The sequence below is a fragment of the Panthera tigris genome, chromosome D1 (assembly GCF_018350195.1).
Source record: "Panthera tigris isolate Pti1 chromosome D1, P.tigris_Pti1_mat1.1, whole genome shotgun sequence".
Lineage (NCBI taxonomy): Eukaryota > Metazoa > Chordata > Mammalia > Carnivora > Felidae > Panthera > Panthera tigris.
The window spans coordinates 86093470-86109203 of NC_056669.1; the positions used below are offsets into that span (position 1 = coordinate 86093470).

At 35.6% G+C, this 15734-nt stretch overlaps 1 protein-coding gene across 2 annotated transcripts in view; it reads right to left on the reverse strand.

Moving 5' to 3' along the window:
- CCDC73 (coiled-coil domain containing 73) overlaps positions 1 to 15734 on the reverse strand; it is a 157352-nt gene that overhangs the window by 43493 nt on the left and 98125 nt on the right. For both annotated transcript variants that reach the window (XM_007082027.3, XM_042957947.1), the window contains exons 8-9: positions 13001 to 13136; positions 12238 to 12317 (exon numbers count right to left, since the gene is read on the reverse strand). In XM_007082027.3, the coding sequence (XP_007082089.2) occupies positions 12238 to 12317; positions 13001 to 13136 (216 nt within the window). The remainder of the gene's footprint in view (positions 1 to 12237; positions 12318 to 13000; positions 13137 to 15734) is intronic.

Here is a 15734-nt window from a genome sequence, read left to right on the forward strand (position 1 = left end):
AGTTTTAATCTCAATTCAGATTTACAGGATATTTGGCTAATTTTTATATTGTTACTCAGTATTTAGTCAAATATCATCTGAATGCTAAAAGCAAATCTTTTGGGGCATCTAAGTGGCTCAGTCGGTTAAGCACCCAACTCTTAATTTCCACTCGTGTCATGATCCCAGGGTCATGAGATCAAACCCCAGGTCAGGCTCCCTGCCAAGTGTGGAGCCTGCCTGAGATTCCCTCTCCCTCCCTCTGCCCCTCTCCCTGCTTGCACCCTCCCTCTCTCTCTGAAATAAAAATTAAATAAAATTAAATAAATACAAAATAAAAACAAATCTTTTGTGCTCAATTGATTCTTTTTAAAAAAGCCACCAATAATACTGGATTTAAAATAAGGTACATCTTTACAAAATGGTGTTTTTAAAAACTTGCTTTTAAGCTGCTTTTTTTGGTGCACTAAAATGATAATTTTTAAAATTTGAAACAATTTTTTAACTTTTAATTTTTTATATTGTATTTTCCTAAAGCAAGACACACTTATAAGAAGTAAACAAACATTCTAATAACTTAGAAAGTAAATTATTGGATGCCTTTTAATGCTAGTTTCACACTAATGATCTAGTCTAGTTTTACTCCTAAGACACAACGTTCTACTGATAAAAGTATAATTAAACTGAAGTGTATGTCACTAAAACTTATATTCACATGAAGTGGCTTACAATTATCTGAATTAATAAAGGAAAATCCTTTTTCTACAAATTATTTCTTCTGTCAAGGTTATAAAGGGCAACAAACTCCTATGGCTTTCTACGCTTTTCAACTGAAAACATAGAGCTGTTGTAATTAGCTAAGTTTTATAGGAGATACTCTAAAATGCATCAATTCCTATTACAATAATTGTTCTGAAACAAGAAAGTGGGAAAGGGGAGGGTAAGAGTGAAAATCCAGTATATGGCTGACAAAAGTAAAAACTAATCATTTCTTCTGTCTTTCTTTTTCTTATATTAATTACTTAATCTTAAGAACATAATAAATTAAAATCAGAGACCTCCACGAAACGATTTTCCACTGAAAATATGCTTTTGATTTTATAGCCCTTATAGCTTTTAAATATCCTGAACTTTTAGTACATTGTCTGTTTTCTAACCATTTTATTCAAAGCTGTTAGCACAGCGAATAAACAGCACAAGCTTTGATCTCATTAAATTACAACTTATAGTTCCTAGAGTCATAAATATTGTGCTCTTTTTTCCTCTACCCCTCCTTTTCTGGTACAGGGTAGTCTGTTAAATATCACTATCTCCTTGAGTGCTCTGACGTTTACTCAGACAAATACCAGAGGTTATGAATGCTGCTCATAGATAGTATCAGGAATTCTTCATGATTGCCATAATAGTGAACCCAGCATTCAAAACTGTAATATCTAGTTTAATCTAACAGCTAAGTTTGGTCTATTTAACTTTGCTTCCCCCCCAAAAAAAAATCCATCTCGTCACAAACCAATAGCTTAACTGTTCTAAATAAAATCATAAAACAGAATAAAAAAATAAAAATTATCTTTGGGAAAATGATTAAAAGTTTTAAGTGAGTGATATAGCCAATGTTACCAGACTTGATTAGCTTCTGAAAAAGAAAATAAAAAATGAAAAAGCTTTTCTGAAAGTTAAAAATTAAGACTACATAAAAAATACAAAATTCTTATACCTAGAATGTCTGAAATATTACAAATGGCTATTAAAATGTATTTTTAAATTTTTACTCTTTCAGCTACTCAGACTTAAAACTCTCAATGTACAAAAATCCTCTCACTTTACCCGTTTGTACACTCTCTCTTCCAAGAACTAGTAGGTACAACAGCATGGTCACTGACTGTAATGCTCTCTAGAGAGATAGGCCACCACTGCAGGACACATCAGTACATTTAGTTAGCCCTGGTAGGGCTCCAAGACCTGGGAAAAATGGGTAAGTGTGCTCATGAGCAACACTATTCTACCTGTGCAAAGAAAGAGACATTCTCTTTAACCTAATCCGCCAATGGTTTTACAAGAGCCTCGTCTCCATCTACAGGCCAGTCTTAAACTATATGTTAGAAATATATTATTATTATGCTATAATGAAACATTTGTCCTTATTTAATGAAAAAAACGCATATAACTTAATACAGAAACTTATGAGGTATAATGTAGTAATGTAAATAATGTAAAAACTGAACAAAAGCATATGAATATTTTAATATAATCACTAAATTAATGTGATTAATCAATTAACTCACTGAGAAAAATATTAAAATATAAATGAATCAAAGAGACATCACCAAAAATGTGCTTATGCACAAGTAGTCAGTATTTAGTTATTTATATTTATTTGCATTCGCAATTAATATTGACAAAAATGAATGGTCCTTTTAACAATCCTCTGATTTGAGACTACAAATTTTTAAATTACATATTTTCTCCTTATATTAAAAAAGCCATCTTTAATATTCTAGGATGTGACTGAAAATAAATGTTCTTTACATAAAAACTGTCTAGTTTTCTAGATAGACTTAAAACTTTCAAGGGCTAGGAACATACGCTTCTAATGTTTTATACTGAGCTACACTATGCGCTTCCTTTCTGATGCTTCAGGTATAAGGATAGAATCCAGGGAATATAAAATCATTTTCTTGGCTTATAAGAAAGTTGTAAGACCAAAGAACTAGATACAATAGTGTTACAAATATTAATGGCCCTTGGGCTCTGACTTAGCATTTAGAATCCACTTCAATCTTTATTTTAAGTAATCCTGCTTTCCTTGAAATGATGCTAAAACAGAAAGTAACAAAATTTCCTGATTTCTTGAGTTATGCTTTAAACTATATGTTATTTATCTCACAGCACAAAACACTCCTCTTCAAAACTTAGGTCTGTCACTCTAGGCTTAGTTTTAATTTCAGTAAAATTAAAACTAAGTCCGTCAGTAAAAACGGAGGGCTTCTTATTTCCAGTCAAACAAGTAAGGAGTTTAAACTTCGTCCCGACAACTTTATCCTGACAACAAATAAAAGCTGAACAAACTGAAAATCAACAACTCTTCTTAGATCTGTCAGAGAAATGAGGTCATAAAGGAAACAGCTACCTCAATGATTGGAGAGACAGACGGGTGAATATGGAGAATTATAAACTACCAGAGCAGAAATCCACAAACAGAAACCTCTGCAAGAACTAATGCCAGTACAGGAAAAGCTGAACTGTGACTGACTGACTACCAGAGGCCCAGTGTGGAAAACCCTGAGAGTTAAAACAAAAAAAAATTTAGGGGGACACAGTCATGGGGGAACCCCCGGCCCAAACACTTTTATGAATTTCACTTCCAAGTCTTCTCACAGTGAATATCAGAAAAAAATAATTCCTCCTGCTTCCAGGAGGAGGAGGGGAGAAGGAACCATTGTGAAATATGCCAGGGCATTCTGTTCTTCTAACAAGGGCTGACCTCAGGAGAAGCTACTGGACCTGAGCCTAAACTACCTAGGGAAAGGGTAATACCCAAATCCAGCCCCCTCCAACCATCCTGTACCACTCGAAAGAAAAAACTGAGAAGTACTGTGAAGTTCACAGTCCAGTAAACTGTATAGACCACTGCATCCAAAAACAGCAGATTACAAATCCTTCTCAAGCTTACATAGAACATTCACCAGTCTGGACTGTAAAACACACCTTCAAAAATTTAAAAGACAAAAATTATATAATGTCTGCTCTTAGACTACAATAAAATTAAACTAGAAATCAATAAATGGTAGCTTGAAAATACTTGGAGCTTAAACAGCACACTTCTGAATAACACATGGGTCAAAGAAGAAATCTCAGGAGAAATTTTAAAATATTTTAAGCTAAATGAAAATACAACTAAACAAAATTTGTGGAATGCAATGGAAGCAAATTACAGGGAAGTGGATAGCATTGAATGCAGATGTTAGAAAAGAAAAAATACCAAAATGTGGAAGGAACCGAAGTGTCCAATGACAGATGAATGGATAAAGATGTGATATACATACACAACGGAATATTAGTCAGCCATATAAAGGGTAACACCTTGCCATGTGCAAAAACACAATGGGCCTAGAAGGTATTATGCTAAGAGAAATATGTCAAATGAGAAAGATAAATACCAGAAGATTTCACGTATATGTGGAATCTAAAAAAATAAATAAATAAAAAGCAGAAACAGACCCATAAATACTGAGAACAAACTAATGGTCACCAGAGGAGTCGGGTTAGGGTATGGACAAAATAGATGAAGGGGAGTAGGGGATGCAGGCTTCCAGTTTTGGAATAAATAAGTCACGGGGATAAAACATACGGCATAGCGAATATAGTCCATGGTCTTGTAGTAGCATTGTATGGTGACAGAGAGTAGCTACAGTTGTGGTGAGCAGAACACAGTGTATAGACTTATTGAATCACTATGTTTTATACCTGAAACTAATGTAACATTATATGTCAAATACAATTTTATTTAAAAAAGAAAAAGAAAAAATCTAAAACATCTAAACTTTAAACTTAGGAAACTAGAAAAAGCAAAGTAAAATCAAAGTAAACAGAATAAGTAATAAAAATTAGAGAGAAATAAATGAAAATGAAAATGAAAACAATACATCAATAGAGAAAATCAAGGAAACCAAAGGCTGATTCTTTGAAACAATCAATAAAATTGATAAACCTCCAACCAGGTTAAGAAAAAAAAGGGACACAAATTACTAATATCAGAAATGAAAAATTGGACGTAACTATAGATCCCATGGACATTAAAGGGAAAAAATTTTTTAAATACTATAAACAACTCTATGCTCACAAGTTTGATAACCTAGATGAAATGGACTAATTCCTTGACACAATCTGCCAAAACTCACACAAGAAGAAATAGACAATCTAAATAGACCTAAATCCATTAAAGAAATTGCATCAATAAGAATCTTACAACAGAAAGGACCATGCCCAAATGGGTTCACTGGTGAATTCTACCAAACAGTTAAGGAGGAAGTTATACCAATTCTGTATAATCTCTTTCAAAATATGGATATAGAAAGAATACTTTGAACTCATTCTACAAGGCCAGCATTATTCTAATAACAAAACAAGAATAGGACATTATAAGAAAACTACAGACTAGTATTTTTCATGAGAATAGATACAAAAATCCTCAACAAAATAACAGTAAATTAAATTCAACATTATATAAAAATAATTATATACCATGACCAAGTGGGATTTATCACAGTTATGCAAGGCTGGTTCAACATTCAAAAATTAATGTAATCCAGTATATCAACAGGCAAAAGAAAAAAATCACATGATATCAATAGATGTGGAAAAAGCATTTGATAAAATCCAACACCTACTTATGATAATAACTCTTAACAAACTGGGAATAGAGGGTAACCTCCTTGATAAAGAACTAGGAATAGAGGGGAACCAACTTGCTAAAGAACATCTAAAAAAAATCCTACAGATAACATCATACTTAATGATGAGAAACTTCACAATTTCCCACTAAGATTATGAACAAGCCAAGGATATCCCCTCTTACTAAAACTTTTCAACACCATACTGGAAGCCCTAGCTAGTGCAATAAGAAAAGGAAATTAAAAAAAAAAAAAAGATACACAGATTTAAGGAAGAAATAAAACTATCTTTGTTCACAGAGGACATAATTGACTATGTAGAAAATGTGAAAGAATCAACAAAAACCTCCTGGAACTAATAAGTGATTATAATAAGGTTGTAGGATATAACATTAATATACAAAAGTCAATCACTTTCTGTACTGGAAAAACCTACAGTTCTTCCCTCTGGTACAGGGAAAAACCCAGTTCTTCCTCCTGTGTTTTTTTCCTGTGTGTCCCCTTTACACAGAACACTTCACTTCTGATGCTTCTGGTCACCAAGGGTTTGAGGGTGTTCCCCCCATGCCCGGCCCCAGGCAATTCTCTGCAACATCAATTGAGTGTCCTACAATTTAATTCACTTCTGACACTATCTACTTGAAGGCTGTGTCAGATCCTGTAAGTGAAGAGCTCAGTCCCATAAGACAGCTCCCATCCCACTTCAGATGCCAATCTCAAGGCCAGGTGTTTCTGACTAATTGACTATAAATAGAGGTTCCCACTATCCCCTCTTAGGTTCCATTAATTTGCCACACCAGCTCACAGAACTCAGAGAAATACTTAAGTTTACCAGTTTATTAACAGATGTGATAAAGGATATAGATGAATAGCCAGATGAAGATATCCAAAGTGCAAGATCTGGGAGGGTCCCAAGCATAGGGGATTCTTCCCTGGTGGAGTTGAGGTGTGTCACCCTCCCTCTGAGATGGGCACTACTGGGATTTTATGGAGACTTCCTCATGAAGGCATGATCAATTACTAATGCCATTTCCAGCCCCTCTTCCCTTTTTGGTGTAGAAGGAAATGGGAAAGAAGCAGGGCTGAAAATTTTAAGCTTCTAATCATGGCTTGCTCTTTCTGGTCACCAGCCCCCATTCAGGAGCCCATCCAGAGTAACATTATTAGAACAAATGATGCACCTAGTGCTTTTATCACTTAGAAATTTATAAGGGTTTTAGCAGCCCAGTGTCAGGGGCAGGGTGAAAGACCAAATATTAGAACAAGAGATGTTTTGGGGTACCTGGATGGCTCAGTCGGTTAAGTGTTCAACTCTTGATCTCCACTCAGGTGTTGATCTCAGGGTCATGAGTTCTAGCCCCACACTGGGTTCCATGCTGGGTGTGAAGCCATCTTATATAGATAGATAGATAGATAGATAGATAGATAGATAGATAGATAGATACAGAGAAATAGATGATATAGATACAGATATATCTTAAAACAAGAGATGTTGTTAGTGCTTTTATCACTCAGGAAATCACGAGTGATTGAAAATGGGAGTAGATAATATTTTCTATGATCTCACAATTTGCTATACACTAGCAATGAACAAATATAATTTGAAAATAAAAACATGTTACCATTTACATTAGTACCCCCCAAAATTAAATCTTTAGGTAAGAATCTAACAAACTATATAAAAGATCTATGTGAGAAGAAATACAAAACTCTGATGAAAGATATCAAAGAAGAACTAAACAAATGGAGAGATATTCCACATTCATGAATAGGGAAACCCAATATTTTCAAGATGTCAGTTCTTCCTAACTTGATCTTAGATTCATTACAATCTAAATCAAAACCTCAGCAAGTTACTTTCTGAGTGTCAGCAAAGTGATTCTATGGAGAGACAAAAGACCCAGAATAGCTAATTCAAAATAAAGTCAAGGACCTTCAGTGCCCAACTCTAGGACTTACTATAAAGCTACAGTAATCAATACAGTGTGGTATTGGTGAAAGAATGGACAATTAGATCAGTGGAACAGAAATGAGAGCCCAGGAAAAAACCCACTGATAGTTGACATGGAAGCAAAAGTAATCTTTTCAACAAATAGTGATGGAACAAATGGACATTCACATGCAAAAAAACCAAAACAAAACAAACAAAAAAAAAACAACAACAAAAGCACAACTATAGACCAAGACCTTAGATCCTTCACAAATTAACTCAAATGGATCACAGACCAAAATGTAAAATGCAAAACTATAAAGCTGCTAGAAAATAAGACAGATAGAGAAAATCCAGCTGACACTGTGTATGGCAATGACTTTTTTTTTTAAATTTTTTTTAACATTTATTTATTTTTGAGACAGAGAGAGACAGAGCATGAACGGGGGAGGGGCAGAGAGAGAGGGAGACACAGAATTGGAACCAGGCTCCAGGCTCTGAGCCATCGGCCCAGAGCCCGACGTGGGGCTCAAACTCACGGACCGTGAGATCGTGACCTGAGCTGAAGTCGGACGCTTAACCGACTGAGCCACCCAGGCGCCCCCGGCAATGACTTTTTAGGTACAATGCCAAAGTTAAAATCCACATACTCAAAAAATTGATAAGCTGCACTTCATTAAAATTAAAACCTTCTGCTCTCTCTTCTGCTTTGGATATTTATCTCCAAAATATCAAGAACATGAGAAGTCAAACCACAGACTGGGAGAAAATATTTTATTTATTTATTTATTTATTTATTTATTTATTTATTTATTTATTTATTTTTAATGTTTATTTTTGAGAGAAACAGTGCAAACAGGGGACAGGCAGAGAAAGAGAGGGAGATACAGAATCTGAAGCAGGCTCCAGGCTCCAAGCGGTCACCACAGTGCCCCATGTGGGGTTTGAACCCATGAACCATGAGATTCAGACGCTTAACAACTGAGCTACCCAGGCGTCCCTGGGAGAAAGCACTTTAAAAAAGATACATCTGATAAAAGACTGTTATCCAAATTATACACAGAACTACTAAAAGCCAACAATAAATGAACAACCAAATTAAAAAATGGATAAAAGGTCTGAACAGCCACCTCACCAAAGAAGATATACAGACGGGAGGAAAACGTATAAAAAGATGCTCAACATCATATGTCATTAGGGAATTATAAATAAGAACAACAGAGAGATACCACCACACAACCACGTAGAATGTGCAATTGCTGTTGGACATGCAAAATGATATAGTCACTTTGGAATATGGTTTGGCAGGTTCTACAAAATGAAACATACTCTTATCATACAATCCAAACAATCATGCTCCTTTGTATTAATCCAAAAAAGTTTTAAACACGTGCACACAAAATCTGTACACAGATATTTATAGTAGCTTTATTCATAACTGCCAAAACTTGCAAGCAACCAAAATGTCCTTCAACAGGAGGATGGATAGTTTGCAGTACATCCAGCCAATGGAATATTATTCAGTGCTAAAAAAAATAAAAATTAAAAAAATAAAAGAGCTACCACGCCATGAAAAGACATTAGACAAAACTTAATGCACACTACTAATAAAGCCAATCTGAAAAGGCTACATTCTATATGATTCCAACTCTATAACAGTTTGGAAAAGGCAACACTATGGTGATAGTAGGAAGATTAGTGGTTGCCAAGGGTTATAGGAAGGGACAGATGAAAAAACAGAGCACAGAGGATTTTCAGGGCAGTAAAACTACTCTGTATGATACTACAATGGTGGTTACAGGTCATTAAACATTTGTCCAAATCCAGATAAAGTACAAAACCAAGAGTGAATCCTGATGTAAATAATGGAATTTGGATGATACTGATGTGTCAATGTAGGTGCATCAATTGTAACAAATGCACCATTCTGGTATAGAATGTTGACAGTGAGAGAGACTGTACATGTGTGGGTCAAGGAGTATATGAGAACTCTCTATACTTTCCATTAAATTTTGCTATGAAGCTAAAAATGCTCTAAAAAAAATAAAGTTCATTTTATTTTTTTTAGAGAGACAGAGCATGTGCAAAGCAGCAGGAGAAGAGCAGAGAGAGAGGGAGAGAATTGCAAGCAGGCTCCACACTCAGCACGGAGCCCAGGGCAGGGCTCAAGCTTACAACCATGAAATCATGACCTGATCTGAAATTAAGAGTCAAGCTTAACAGGCTGAGCCACCCAGGCACCCCTTTAAAAAATAAAGTTTATTAATTTAAATCAATAAATAAAAATAGTGAAATTCAATGTATACATATAGCTATAAATGCTTGGGGTATTTTTCTTCCCTTTTAAAAGCAGAATCCATTTAAAACCGAGATGAAACACTGACCCAGGGGCACCAGTCGGTTGAGCGTCTGACTTCTGCCCAGGTAATGATCTCATGGTTCGTGAGTTCAAGCCCCACGTTGGGCTCTGTGCTGACAGCTTGGAGCCTGGAGCTTGCTTCGCATTCTGTGTCTCCCTGTCTCTCTGGCTCTCCCCAGCTCATGCTCACACTCTATCTCCGTCAAAGATAAATAAACTTAAAAAAACAACAACAACAACACTGACCCAAAATTTAAAATTTCCTCAAAAGTAATGAAGTATCTGGATAATATCATCCATATTCATTTATTTATTGAGTCCAAAATATGTACTGCAAAAATGATTTATTGAGGTTTGGGGTATAATCCTTGTAAAAAAGAAATTTCTTTGTACTAAATCAACCAATCAGCTTATACAGAAACTGAATTGGGGAGCTTGGCCTCACTAATGTTAACACTCTGACCAAGTGTATAATCAGTATCCCAACAAGAAACAGATGGTACACATAAATCAGGATAATTTGAAGATGATTTATTCACAAAACTGTAGACACAATATAAAGGAGCCATAAAATATGGCGCAAGTTCTAGGGGCCAGCAGCAATGGAGATGTCACTACACTGGACCCAAAAAACAACAAAAAGGTAAGTTACTGGAACCCAGAAAGAGAGCTTTACACAGAGTAGGCCAGTTTAAGAGAACTAGTGATATACTGAGGGACAAGGCCACACTAAAGTGACCTCACATAGAGGGAATTCCCTCTAATTCATTCTCTTTCCTCCTATCTCCTGTCCAGGCTGCTTTCCACTGGCCTAACTCAACAGGAAGCCAGAAGATATGGGAACACTGATGCAATGCACATAGGTAAGCCTTACAAGGAGAAAAGGATGGATACATCTGAATCTGGAGGGACAAATGGAAGGTATTTTGCACATTGATAAATAATTACAAAGTGTAACTTACTAGTAAATATTTAAGTGACACTCAGTAAAAGTTTAGAGCATTTACTGAGCGTCAGTAAAGATAGGTATCTCTCTCTGTCTCTCTCTCTCTCTCTACACACACACACACACACACACACACACACACACACACACACACAAAATATAATACTCTCAGGGATAGGGAGGTGGTCCAAAGTGGCATTATTTCAGATGGGGCTTTGAAGGCAGTAGGGAAAGGAAACAAGAGGTCATTTGCTGAGAAAATAAGAATAAGACCTTCCTACTTCTCCCTCCTCTCATACCAGTCTTACCTTGTATGAGTGAAGGTATTTTTAGTTGCAAATAATGGAAAATTAAACTGGTCCAAACCAAACTAACTTAAATAATAATGGGGATTTATTGATTCACATAACTGAAAAGTCTAGAGGTACAGAATGGTAGGGTTGGTGGATCCAAGGACTCAAAAATGTCATCAAAGAACAGGTTTCTTTACTTCACACCAATCTGACATCCACATTGTCAGGTTCCTCCTTTTTGGTTTCTCATGTAGAGAAATGACTGAGAGCCACAGTGAGGGTTACATTCTTATTGGTTTATAGCCACTAGCTAAGGTCATCTGTCCACTTCTGAGCCAATGACTGTGATATGAGGAATAAAATATGTTTATGGCTTTATGCCAATTTAGAGTTCAATGTTCAAGTACTCCTTCACTCACGATACTCCAGCCATACCAGACTTCTCCAGTCCTTCACATATACTAAACTCTTTCCTATACCTAATCCTAGCCAAAAGTCTGAGAAGCTGTTACTAAAAATCTTCCCTGTCTCAGGGCTTTTGCATATGCTATTCTCCTTGCCTGAAACATTTTTCTTTTCTCTCCCCTACCCCTTTACCACCAACATAATAAATTCACCTATTATAATGTCATCACATCCTTTACTTTTTCTTCATATCATTTATAACAGTTTTAAATTGATCTGTGTGATTATGTATTTTGTGTCTAATTCCTCCATTGGACTATAAACCTCAAAAAAGCAGCAAAATGTGTTATTTTCTTCAGACTTGTACCCGTAGTGCTACATTACATAGACCTGACACAATCAAATACTAAAGAATGAATGAATAAATGGTGCTGAGATTGACATATAGTAAATGTTTATTGGCTACTCATGTCACCACAAAAATGCATGCAACTGGTGAGAGTCAAACAATATTTTTTTAAGTTTATTTATTTTGAGAGAGAGAGCATGAGCAGGGGAAGGGCAGAGAGAGAGAGAGCAAGAGAATCCCAAACAGGCTCTGCACTGTCAGTGCGGCCCCAACGCAGGCCTTGAACTCACTCACAAACTGCAGGACTGGAGCTCACAAATCATGAGATCATGACCTGAGATGAAACCAACTGATGCTTAATCAGCTGAGCTACCCAGCCGCCCCAAGGGACAATATTTTGAATGGTTTAGAACAAACTCATTCATTACATTTACAGGAATCATAACTCATAGTTTATGAATCTATATTTAAAACATTTTATTTTTCTTACATCAAAAAATATCTACCCAACTTTTTCTAGTAATATTTCATAAAACTAATTATTTTACACTGTAATTCTAATACTATGAAACTGTATCAATCATACCTTCTTTAAACTGCATATTTCAGATTCTTGTTTTTTATTTAAAGCTGAAAGTCTGTTGTTTAATTGTATTGCTTCCTGTACTGCAATATGAAAAACATTTAGAAAAATATTATATTCAACATACATTTTAAGGAAAGTATCACTACAATGGACAGGGGAAGCAGCCTCAATGCAATATATATAATTATTATTGAACATAAATAATATTTATTAAAATGTTATTTACTATTACCAGTAGCAGATAATTTCAATTTCCTCATTATAAGTAAGCCCATTTAATCACTCCTATTAAAACTATAAGTTTAGGGGCGCCTGGGTGGCTCAGTCGGTTGAGCGTCTGACTTCAGCTCCAGTCACGATCTCACGGTTTGTGGGTTCGAGCCCCGCGTCAGGCTCTGGGCTGATGGCTCAGAGCCTGGAGCCTGCTTCCGATTCTGTGTCTCCCTCTCTCTCTGCCCCTCCCCCATTCATGCTCTGTCTCTCTCTGTCTCAAAAATAAACATTAAAAAAAAAATTTTTAAAAAAAACTATAAGTTTAGGGGCTCAGTCGGTTGAGCTTCCTACTTAGGCTCAGGTCACGATCTCACCATCTGTGAGTTCGAGCCCCGCGTCAGGCTCTGTGCTGACAGCTCAGAGCCTGGAGCCTGCTTCGGATTCTGTGTCTCCCTCTCTCTCTAACCCTCCCCTGCTCATGCTCTGTCTCTGTCTCAAAAATAAAATAAAACATTAAAAAAAAAATAAGTTTAAATAAGGTAACACCTACCATTTTGTTCTAATTTTCCATGATTCTCTTTTACCAATCCAAATTGACCTGTTATTGTGGCATAATATTTCTCAATTTCATTCAGTTGCTTCTGATGATCTTCTTTAGCCAGAAGATGTAACTGGATTTTTTGTTCCTATTTTGAAGTTATTTTAAATGTTATAAACCTATAATACACCCACATATATATATCTATATATCTCTCTCTATATATATATCTATATATAGATATATAGATATATAGATATATATATACACATGTTTAAACATACATAAAAATGTACTGTTTTTAGTAACTATTGTTATGAAATAGGCCATGAAAAAGTGCTGAGAACACAACAAGGAGGAAATGTTAGGAGATATTTCTAAACCTGTGTAAAATTAAAGCACATTTTTTTTTCTTGTAACAAAATGGTCACTTAAATTTATGCTGCCCCTATTTACGATTTCTTTTTTAAAAAGCAACTGGTTTCACTTATAGAAAAGATAATCAGTCCAAGCCAGCACTAAGCAAAATCACGAGAATATTAAAGTAATACTCTTTATAATTAAGGAAAAGAATTTGTTTTTCTAAATTTGGGGGCATAATTATGAGTGCATTATCAAAACTCAAGTATTTTTAATTTTAATGAGTATAGCACCTTCTCACTGCATTAAAAAATTGAAAGATGAGGAGAGTCTGGGTGGTTCAGTTGGTTGAGTGTCTGACTCTTGGATTTGGTTCAGGTCATGATCTCACAGTTCGTGAGTTTGAGTCCCACGTAGGGCTCGTGCTGATGGTATGTGACCTGCTTGGGATTCTCTATCTGCCTCTCTCTCTCTCTCTCTCAAAACTAAACTTAAAAAATTGAATGATGAGGATAATATCTATCAGAGGCAGGGAGGCAATACAGTATAGTAGAAAGTCTACTTAGCTGAGAGACACAATTGGCAAAAATTGGACCCAAGGTATAATATGGGCCTTTACTACTTTCAGCTAAAGATTGTTTTGTCACACTTAGAAATATGACTTTAAATTTTAAAAAGAGGGATTGCCTGGCTGGCTGGCTCAGTCAGTAGAGCATATGCCTCTTAATCTCAGAGTTGTGAGTTCAAGCCCCACATTGGGTGTGGAGTCTACTAAAAAAAAAAAAAAAAAAAAAGTCATTAATAAATTTTAAAAAGAAATATAAGGTTAATAGAATGAATAACATTTTTTAAAGGTTTTGATCTTGACTTGGTACTAGTAGACTCACTGATTGGTTTCACAACTTTCCTTCATTTATGTCACATGCTTCAGCACCTATGATGATAAGCAGTGATAAAAACCAGTGTATGTCTATGAACGACACTCAGTAATTGTTTTATGAGTGAATTGTTGTTGTCCTCTGGGGCTCCAACAGTGAAAATTCGTTAGATATACCTGGCCAGTAGCTGTTTCCCCTATCCAATATTATCACAATTTCAAGTATTTACTTCAAATATTTCTTCCTCATTATAATCTAGGAGGATTAAAATTTGCAGGTTCTCTTCTCCCCTAGTGAAGTGAAGGGCATATTGCTCAAAATAAACCAACTGATTTCTACCTTTTTGGAATCTGAAACTCGAGCAAAAAGGACTATAAAACTAAAGTTTGGCAGTGATCCTATCCAGCTGATAAGACTTCTGTCCTGGGTTCCTACATCCTGCTTCACAAACTCTGGAATTTCCCTGATCCCTGCTCTTTCTCAAACCCATTCTTCACTCTCTGATTGATTATGAATGCCTCCACTAAATTCTCTTTCGCATAAAATAAAGAGCCATTTCCTACTGCTTTAAAATCAAAGTACAGGCAGTATAGTAGTCAAAAGCTAGTTGGCCTGTGTTTAAATCCTGCCTCTGTAATTTAGTTGCTGTGTGACCTTGGGAAATCTACCCTATCTTTAAAATAAAGATTCTAAAAGTATCTCCCAGAGAGGGTTGCTGTGAGGATAAAATGAAATAATACAAATAAAACACAAAGAACAACGCCTGTCACTGAATAAGTACAATATGTTTTGTTATTACTCCTTAACCAATAAAAGTGCCTTCAATAGTTTTATTTGGAATAATATTAGCCCTCATATTAATAGAGAATACATACATAAGTTGTACCTAACTATATTATCTTGGCAAATTTGATAATAATCTTAACTTTTTCAAAGATACTTTTTAATGATTTAAAAAAATTTTTTTTTTAATGTTTATTTATTTTTGAGAGAGACAGAGACAGAATGCAAGTAGGTTAGGGGCAGAGAGAGAGGGAGACACAGAATCTGAAGCAGGCTCCAGGCTCTGAGCTGTCAGCACTGAGTCCAATGCGGAGCTCAAACTCATGAGTTGTGACATCATGACCTGACCCGAAGTCAGACGCTCAACCGACTGAGCCACCCAGGCACCCCACTTTTTAATGATTTTAAGCAAAGTGATAATATCATTGGTAATGATCACAACGGATCAATTGAAAATTTCTTATGCACTTCTATGGGCTCTTCAAATTCACTATGGAGTCATCTGAATTAATCACATAGCATTTATTAACGCAAAAAGCTGACAAGTATACTTACCCCAGAGATCTTATGTCTATCTGGGTAGTTACTATGATTAATAACTAAATAATGAACAATAATAAACCAAATTCCATTCCTCTAAAATATCACTTAATTGGGGCCCCTGGGTGGTTCAGTCAGTTAAGCATCTGACTTCGGCTCAGGTCATGATCTCATGGTTTGTGAGT